The sequence below is a fragment of the Acromyrmex echinatior genome, chromosome 10 (assembly GCF_024713525.1).
Source record: "Acromyrmex echinatior isolate Ae372 chromosome 10, ASM2471352v2, whole genome shotgun sequence".
Taxonomy (NCBI): Eukaryota; Metazoa; Arthropoda; class Insecta; order Hymenoptera; family Formicidae; genus Acromyrmex; species Acromyrmex echinatior.
In genome coordinates, this window is record NC_141861.1 from 11,743,549 (window position 1) to 11,753,487 (window position 9,939).

Sequence of the window (9,939 nt, forward strand, 5' to 3'; positions counted from 1 at the left end):
AAATGAATTCTGAAACGTATGATTTTACGGAGACATTTGCACCGCAACGCACTTGAAACCATTGACGTAGTGCATGATGACAACAAAAACAACAACAACAATAACAGCAACAACAACAGCAACAACAACAATGACACTGATGATAATTGTGAGGGTGGAGAATACCCGATTACGCTCCGCGCAAACTACAACACGATGAGATGCGAGATTAAATGTGCATACAGAATAAACTTTGGCAAGCCCAACAGCATTGGATCGCTGCTGGGATTCTCGTCGAAGCGTATGCTGCAACCGCGAAGATGGCACGAATCGAACATGTCGATCAACATAATGAATGTAAACGTTATCCGCGTAGAGTGTAACGTGACCGCGGGCGCGTACAGCAACGGCAAAAGCGCGCACACGATACACGAATTTTCACCGAGCGTGCCACCAGGATATAAGATATCGGAGAGGCCTACGCAGATCATTTACCTGCCGATCACGGTACGGAGCATTACGGATTTAACGATACGCGTCGTCGACCAGAACGGACGATTGCTCGATTTTCGCGGAGAGGAGATCACCGTCAGATTGCACGTGCGACAGCGACAGCGAGCGTGAGATGCTCGTATTGAACGGAGCGGAGCGCACGCAGAGAGATAACGCATTCTTTACAAAGCTGGTAACATCACCGCTCGATAACGCTTGCTCATCCAACTGCGTCAGCAAGAAGAAGCTCAGTGCGTCGAACGTTAAATTTTTACAATCTTTGGGATTCGTGGTGCGCAACTTTTAAGATGACTGATATCTTAAACATTAAAGATGAGCCGATCTTTGACGATCGCATCGTCAAGATTGAGACTCACACGTACAATCCGTTCGCTAATACAACATTTGGGTACAGTGACGAAATAAGAATACCTATACAGCAACAGGATCTGTACACACTGCCGTACGAAAGCTTTCTATATGTCGAGGGAAAACTGACGAAGAACAAAGCTGTCCAAGATGCTCATGTGGCATTGGCAAATAATTGTGTCGCGTTCATATTCGATGAGATTCGATATGAACTCAATGGTGTGGAGATTGATCGTAATAGAAATGTGGTATAACTAGCACGCTCAAAAACTATGTAACAGTGTCATCCGACAGAAGCGTGATTCTACGGAATGCCGGCTGGGATGCGCAGACTACTGCAACCGGATATTTTAATTTCTGTGTACCGCTCTACGTACTGCTGGGATTTTGCGAAGATTACAAACGCGTGGTGATTAACGCTCGTCATGAGTTGATTTTAATACGAGCGCGCAACGACAACAATTGTCTGACGGGAGATCCGGTGGTAGAGCCAACGCTCGAATTATTCAAAGTACAGTGGCGAATGCCGCATGTGTTATTGAGCGAGATAAATAAGCTGTCGATGTTGCGCGCTTTGGAGAGCGGACGATATCTGAGCATGGCTTTCGCTCGTGGGATTTGTACGAATTTCCACTCTTGCAGAGCACAACCAAACATTCGTGGGCCATCAAGACGGCTACTCAGCTCGAGAAGCCGCGCTACGTTATTTTCGCTATGCAAACAGGTCGAAAAAACATCATGTCCGAGGATGTAAGTCGATTCGATGACTGCAAATTAACCAATGCGAAACTTTACCTGAATTCGGAATGTTATCCGTACGATGACTTGAATCTGGATTTTGACAAAAACAGATGTGCGATTCTGTACGAATTGTACGCGCGTTTCTGCAAGGGCTACTACGGATACGAGTATCTCGAGCCGAGTCTCACCTTTACAACTTTTTTACGTTATGGTCCATTCGTGATCATTGATTGCTCTCGACAGAACGAATCAATCAAGAGTGGCACCGTGGACGTGCGATTAGACTTTGAATGTAAAGAGGATGTACCTGCAAATACAACAGCCTATTGTCTCATCATACACGATCGCGTGATTCAGTATAATCCATTGACCACGTTGTGCGCAAAATCACCTAAGTGCACCTCTAACACGATAAGATCTACGATACGACCACAATCGACTGCAGTCTTCTCGACAACATGCTCATGCCAACGTTCGTGGATCTGCAAGGATTCATCGTTAATAAGAAATTTATCGTGAAGGAAGTGGCGGTGCTAAAACAGGGGACCGTTCTCACGCATTACATTTTTACGAGTCCTGTGCCATGGAAACTTTTGACAAGATCCGACAGGTTTTGCGCCTCCTGGTTGATTGCTTATCACCATGGATTGCAATGGGAAGACGGGACGATCCCGTACAACGAGGCGAAACGTCTGATCACAGCAGCTGTATTTGAAGATGATGCTATCGTGTACGTTAAGGGACGCGAAAAACGAACGTGGCTGTGGAACTTGCTTTTGGACGATGAGCGAGAACGTATTTACATTGAGACCCTGGATGCAGTTTACGAAGACATGGAATCTTTATCTAATCTAGATGTTACTAATATTATACGATGTGGACAACATGTTAAGAATTGCGCGTTACAAAATGTTTTGAAAATATATAACTGGTGGTTGCAAAAGAATTTTTTTAATAAAAATACATTAACATATTTATTATGTATTTCTTTTCCCTTCCTTTGTAATGTATAAACGTATGTATAAACGTACGTATGTGTGTATAAACATATGTACGTATGTATAAACGTATGTGTGTATAAACGTATGTATAAACGTATGTATGTATGTATGTATGTATAAACGTATGTATAAACGTATGTATAAACGTATGTATAAACATATGTATAAACGTATGTATAAACATATGTATAAACGTATGTATGTATGTACGTGTGTATAAATGTATGTATAAATGTATGTATAAATTCATGATAAAGAAAATATGTAGAAAGACTTGATAAAACGTGTCGCAACATGTTCGAAATTTTTGGAAAAGAGGGGGAGAACCTATCTTCTCTCATCGATTCCAGAAGTATTACCATTTACACGGATGCAGTCAGTCTTACGATACCCGCTTATACGAACGGTCGAAAAAAAAAAAAAAAAAAAAAAAAAATGTACGCTAAAGAGAACAGTGCATCGTGTGATGTGAAGAAGGAATATAACATGTAAGTTCCAACGTTCTATACATAAAAGAAACGTTTTTTAACATTATTGTATGTACACAGTACGGAGCATCGTGCAGTGCGTTTACTGAGCAGACGTTATGATCTGACGAATACGGGCTACAAATTTTTAGAAATTGGAATCAACGTTGGCCCACCGAGTTACGTGGAGATCGTCCTTGGAGATCATCGCGGACACGAATTATCGCTATCTCTCGAAACATGGAAGAGTCTCTACGAGCAGCGAGGAAATATTTATAAGCTGTTTCGAAATGAATACAAGGATAATTTTATAAGCGTTGGACCGCTAATCGTCAGTGTTTTCATGCTGAACTATGCTACGGTCGTACGTCTCGATTCATCGGTACGCATTATGATGACCGAAACGACGCTACGCCGTATGTTTGACTTTAACGGGTGTGTCGATGTAACATTCGAACGATTAGCTCGACTCATCGATACGGTAGATACCAAGTATACGCGATTCTCCAACATCGCATCTGAGAACATTATATGTGATAGCGACATTTTCAATGGACAGCAGCTCATTGATTGTGAATTGTTAGCTTTAGTTTTTAATAAGTACGAAAACCGATGTAATAAAATCTAAATAAACATTTTTGTTAGCCTTATTTCATGTGTATTGTCTTTTACTTCCATCCTTTGCCTCGACGCGCCAGGAAAAACCATAAAAATTGAAAAAAACTGTATCATACAAAGAAACTCGTACTCTATTAATTCTTCCATCCTTTCTTCACTCATAGCACGCGCGCTCTATCTTTCTCTAACATACAAGCCTTTATTATAAGCGATTCTCCAACATTGCATCTGAGAACATTATATGTAATAGCGACATCTTCAATGGACATCAGCTCATCGATTGCGAACTATTAGCTTTAGTTTTTAATAAGTATGAAAACCGATGTAATAAGATGTAAATAAAACATTTTTGTTCGCCTTATTTCATGTGTATTGTCTTTTACTTCCCATCCTTTGCCTCGACGCGCCAGGAAAAACCATAAAAATTGAAAAAACTGTATCATACAAAAGAAACTCATACTCTATTAATTCTTCCATCCTTTCTTCACTCGTAGCACGCGCGCTCTATCTTTCTCTAACATGCAAGCCTTTCATCGATTGCGAACTATTAGCTTTAGTTTTTAATAAGTACTAAAACCGATGTAATAAGATGTAAATAAAACATTTTTGTTCGCCTTATTTCATGTGTATTGTCTTTTACTTCCCATCCTTTGCCTCGACGCGCCAGGAAAAACCATAAAAATTGAAAAACTGTATCATACAAAAGAAACTCGTACTCTATTAATTCTCCCATCCTTTATTCACTCGTAGCAGCAGCGCGCTCTATCTTTCTCTAACAATGCAAGCCTTTCATCGATTGCGAACTATTAGCTTTAGTTTTTAATAGTACAAAACCGATGTAATAAGATGTAAATAAAACATTTTTGTTCGCCTATTTCATGTGTATTGTCTTTTACTTCCCATCCTTTGCCTCGACGCGCCAGAAAAACCATAAAAAATTGAAAAACTGTATCATACAAAAGAAACTCGTACTCTATTATTCTTCCATCCTTTCTTCACTCGTAGCACGCGCGCTCTAAGCTTTCTCTAACATGCAAGCCTTTATTATCGATACATTTTTAGAGAAAAGAAAAAATATGGTCATGGTCAAATTCAAACCTTTATTATCAATGCATTTTTAAAAGAAAAAACACCCTGGTTAATTTTGGTAACAAAAAAAAAGGAGTCGCGTAATATTGTAGGAGCTGATGGTGTAGGGGGGTAACCTTCCCCACCTCTTTCCGCCGGAGTTTCGGTTTGACAGATTGTCCACCATGCAAAGGGACTTCCGCCGACAAGCCCGCATTCCCCGTGCTAGCACATGGCTTTTGAACCCCGCCTAGTATTATCTTCCTGCCGAATAACGCATGGGGGTAAGGGATTATGGATCTACCCACATGCAAACGTCGCACAAGAACGCATGATTGCTCAATTTCGGGGAAGAAAAGAAGATCAATTGTTAGATTTCACGAAAAGGGCAAATCGATAGTGATAACGTGGGGCGTGAGGGTAGTGATAAACTCGTCAAGTTGATTTTAATACGAAGGGCCCAACGACAACAATTGGGGCGACGGAAAATTTGTGGTGACAGAGCCAACGCTTCGAATTTTCAAAGTAGTATAGTAGGGGAATGGGGCGCCCTTATTTAGCGAGAGATTTAAAAAAGCTGTCCGGGGTACTGTACGGGGTTTGGGAGAGCGGGGCGAGTAATCTGAACCATTGGGTTTTCCCCTGTGGAATCTTTCCGGGGTATTGAATTCGGAAAGTTTTATCCGTAAAAAAGGGTAACATGGTCAAAAACTAAAAATGTGGATTCACTTTGTTCGGGACGTCCAATTGAGGTGTGCTAAAGGCCAGAAAATTCATCGAAAAAGTCTACGATATGTTATTGACTTACGAAAGAGGGGGGAAGAGTGTGCGAGCTTTTTGAGGCCACAAGCATATCAACAAGGGTTTCATAAAGGTTCTGCAAAAAACGAAAATTTGGGGAAAGAAAAAGCTATCGGAAAAAATAAGGCCGCGTTTTGCTCATTGGCCAAAGCGCACCCGGGGGGACGATTTCAAAACAAGATTTGTGATGTTTTGTTCAATATAATCCAGGAGTAATTTCTGCGTCGATTCATTGGCTGGTGGGAACGAAACAGTGGGAAACCCCAAACAGTCTGGGTTGGTTTAACCGTTATACATACCCGGCGACATGGGGGGAGATTTGGTAACCAACGCTGGGTGCAGAAGCAAGATGTATTGAGAATGGGACAGTTTTTGCAGCGGAAATGAAATAAACGTAAAGGGAGATAGTGAATTCAAGAGAGAAGAGAGCCGAACCGAATTGGTTTGACGGATCTTGGGCAGGGGAACGTGAATTTCCCGTAGAAAAGAGGGAAATGGCAAAAGAGCAAAAATTAAGTTCGTACCTTTTCGTTTGGGGACCCAAGTTATGCTGATTGGCCGGGAAATTCCCGCAAAAATTCGGATGTTATGGTACGAACATGGAAATTCAACTGGTGACCCCCGGGTATCAAAAGGGGTATCAAAATTTAAAAAGCTGAATGGGTGAAAACTATCGAAAAGGAAGAGGTGCGGTTTTTTGGCCAGCCAAGGCCCTCACGGGTCAATTTCAAAACAATGGTAGGGAAAAGTATGGCAAATAATCCCGGTTTATTGTGCTAAGCAGGTGGGCCCAGTAAAAAAAGGGTTTGGAATCGTTCAAAAACGGAAAAATTCCCCGGATTCAAAGTGAACCCCCAAAAGGAATCCCTTACTTAAACCCCCGAAAAAAGAAAGCCACAAGGGTTAAATGCCCCGCGGGAAAAAAATAAGACGTAATTCCCGGAAAATGAGGGAAGGGGGGGGTGAAACGGAAAAATACGTGAATCCCCATGGAAGCAAATTTATGAAGGAAAATGTCCCATTTGGGGGGAAAAAATTTTGAAAGCCCCTTTTGGGGGAAAAATGCTCCTTTAAAGACGCGGGCCGAGATAGCAAATTCAACGAATTCTGCTAAATCTTCTCATGAAGCAATATTCGCCAGATTAGTGTATTTGTGTTTCCAAAACTGAAGAAATTGTTGGAGGAAAGAGATTCATTATCAGAAAAAAGCCATCGCGGAAACAGAGGTTTATTTTGAAGGGTTGGAAATCATATTAGGGGACGGCTAAAAAAGTGAGAACAAGGGATCGTGTCGGGGAAAGGAGACCATTTGAGAAATAAAATAAATTGATCAAAAAAAATGGTTTACTATGTTTTCTAAAAACTTATTCCTTGCCCTCGTACGAACGGTTGAAAAATGCTTCGAAAGAGAACGCGACGCACGACGAAACGAAGAAGGACCCAGTAACAGTAATTTTTTCAACGTTCTTACACAAAAGAAAACGTTTTTTTTTTATTTATTACCAGAATGAAGCATCGCGCTTGTATTTAAATGAGCAGATTTTTTTACTGATCTGACCGCTAGGGCTACAAATTTTTGGGAAAAATTTGGAAGTCAATGCTAGCCCCGTCTCCGATTATGTGGAGATTTACCCCGGAAGATCATCGCGGCATGAATTGTCGCTGTCTCTCGAAATTGGAAGGACCTCTACGCAGCCATGGATATTACAAGATAGTGCGAAACGAATACAAAGATAATTTATAAGCGGTGGGGCCGTACCGTCAGAGTTTGCACGCTGAACGAGTGCTAAACCCCTGGGACGTCTCGATTTTTTCGGCCGTACGAAAAGAGATGATGAAACGACGCTACGCCCTATATTGACGGATGTGTCGATAAAACGTTCGCACGATTAAACCCAAAATTGTCGATATTTAGGGGGTTTTTGTTAAGTATACGCGATTTTGCAATATCGCGTTCAAAAAAAAACCAAAAAACCCCCCCCGGGATAGCGCCACATCTTTAATGGACAAACAGCTCGTCGATTGTGGGAAATATTGATAATTTTTACATTAATACATTAGAAAAAAACGGAGGTAATAATATGTGATTTAAAAAATTTTTGTTCATCATATCATTATTTGTGTACTTTCTTTTATTTCTCATCAAACCTATCCCGGCTATAGGTACCTATCCATTGTAATAAAAAAAAGAAAAAAATAAAAGTATGAAAATAAACGCGCGCATTCAGAGGGTTTTAAAAATTTTCCCTTCCCCTTTTTTTACCTTACTTTGTCGCGTGATATTTGTATCACCATTACCCTTGATTTATGATGAGGTCCTCACTCGAAATATTGTGGCGTCGTACCATGTCGATAGGTCGGGGAAAAATCTGGGGTCACGTGACATGTCACTATTTTGGGAACGGGGGCATTTATATCAAATTTGCATTTATTCCTTATCAGAACATTTTTGTGGGCATGGTCAAATGATTTTGGTGCGGGAAAAAAAAAAAAAGGAGGGTAGAAGGGAAGGGCGGAAATGCATCGAGAGAAGGTTTGGTAAGAATATGAGAAGCGCGCACACGGGGTGGCGGGTTCGTGAAAAATTTTTTGGGGGGGAGTGTGGAGACCGGGGCAGCGGCCCGAAACGCATTGGGGGTGGAGCCGAGGTCCGCAGCGCGGCGGCGGTTCCCCAAATACATGACGGAACAAAAATGCGTTACGATACACCTCGCAATGTTCTTTGACAATGTAAGGGCACGTTGGCGGATACGACATTTTTCACGCAACGTAAATTTTAGGGTTGTCGCACGAAATCCTTACGTTTTATCGCGACGGAAGCGATAATGCGATGCGATTTACAACGTTATATGCGCATCGCACGTAAATAGCCCATGCTAATGGTTGTGTTGTTGATATGCGTACGACGACGCGTTCCCTATTTTGGGGTCCGTCTTGCATAGATTTCACCCGGGGGCGTAGGTTGGGTGAACGGCACCGTTCCCCGTTGTTTTGTGGGTGGAATTCGGGGCCCGATTTCCTCGGCAGTAGCGCCTCGCCCGGTAATTTTTGGGGTTATTTAAGCGATTTCAATTTTTGGCAGAGTTTAAATAATGGGGAAACACTGTAAATAAAAGGGAAATCATTTTTCGATTTTTTTATTGTTTTTATGGGGTATTTTATTATACTTTTGGCGAGAAAAAAATTCTTGTTTTTCTAATTTTTTTGTGACTCACGAGAGGGGAACAGGTTCTGATCACACAAGGGCCGGGCGTCTTTGCGTAGATCTGCATATTAAAACTTTAAACATTTTTTTCCCTTCTTGTTGGGAGTCCCCGGGAAGGACCTTTTCATTTCGAGCTAAAAACATTGATCGACACCGTGTTCAACCATTCAAATTTTAGAAGTCTTTAAAGTTTTTCCATGGAAATTCCCGTTTACTCGCGGATTTAACACGCGGGTAATGGAGATGAGATTCTCGGACTAAAATCTTTCTGCGAGGTACAAAAGCGCCCACCGCCCTGCGAAACACGAAATGTCTTTGAAAAAAACATGATCCCGTCGTTTCGTCGCTATTTCGTGGTACTTGGTTTGTGACTTTCTCGGCATAGGGGTTTTTTTTGTTCACTTTGACATTTCAAATTGAGGTTTCCCGCGACAATGATCCCGTGTCAGGGTCCTGGAATTATTTGAGCGATGCTAGATAGCTGACGGGGTTTTGCTCGATCACTCGGGCATATTGGTGCAATGATAAACTTGTGTTCTTATAATTAAAAATTTAGCACTTTTTCCCTTGCCCGCGAAACTTGACCCCGTTTCACTTTTACATACGTGTTTTTCTACAGGCCCGCACTCGCTCTGAACTACATTGCCAGGGAAAAAAACCCCCGGGGTTTCGATTTTTTGTTTGGGGTTTTATACGCCCCTGTAAATAACAATCTCGAACGCAACGTCGTCCTCGCCAGACAAGAGATATTTAAAAAGGGTTTACTCGCCTTTCAATGTGTACCAACGTCACTCCAATTCCCAACTTTCAACATCACGAGTGCGCGACTCGCCCCCGCGGATTGCCCAAGGGAAAGGCCCCTGGCGGCCGACAAAGTCTTCGAAATGTTTTCGATGTACTCCCTAATCGTTGCAGCCAGCGAAACATTCCACCGAGTAACGATTTTGGCCCCACTGTTCAAACGTCGCGTTCACTTCGTCGTGGTTTTTCCAGTCTTTTCCAGGGCTTTAAATCGCACTTTACACGAGCACTATAGTTTTGAAGTTGGCAGAGCGGCACCCTGCGGGATGGGGTATACAATCGGTTCTCCGAGAGCACGACACCTGCTATGGGTATGGAAAAAAAGTCTTCCTGACGGACATTCCTTTATCCAAAAAACTACAATAATCATACAAAGGGGAACTAAAGTGGGAAATAA

The 9,939-nt window shown here is 41.9% G+C and overlaps 1 protein-coding gene across 1 annotated transcript; it reads left to right on the plus strand.

Annotated features, from left to right (window-relative positions):
- The first annotated feature begins 1,089 nt into the window (after positions 1-1,089).
- Positions 1,090-2,987, plus strand: LOC147908335 (uncharacterized). The gene has a single exon (XM_087410081.1). The coding sequence runs from the start codon at positions 2,040-2,042 to the stop codon at positions 2,592-2,594; it is 555 nt and encodes a 184-aa protein (XP_087266207.1). The 5' UTR covers positions 1,090-2,039; the 3' UTR covers positions 2,595-2,987.
- The last annotated feature ends 6,952 nt before the right edge of the window (positions 2,988-9,939 follow it).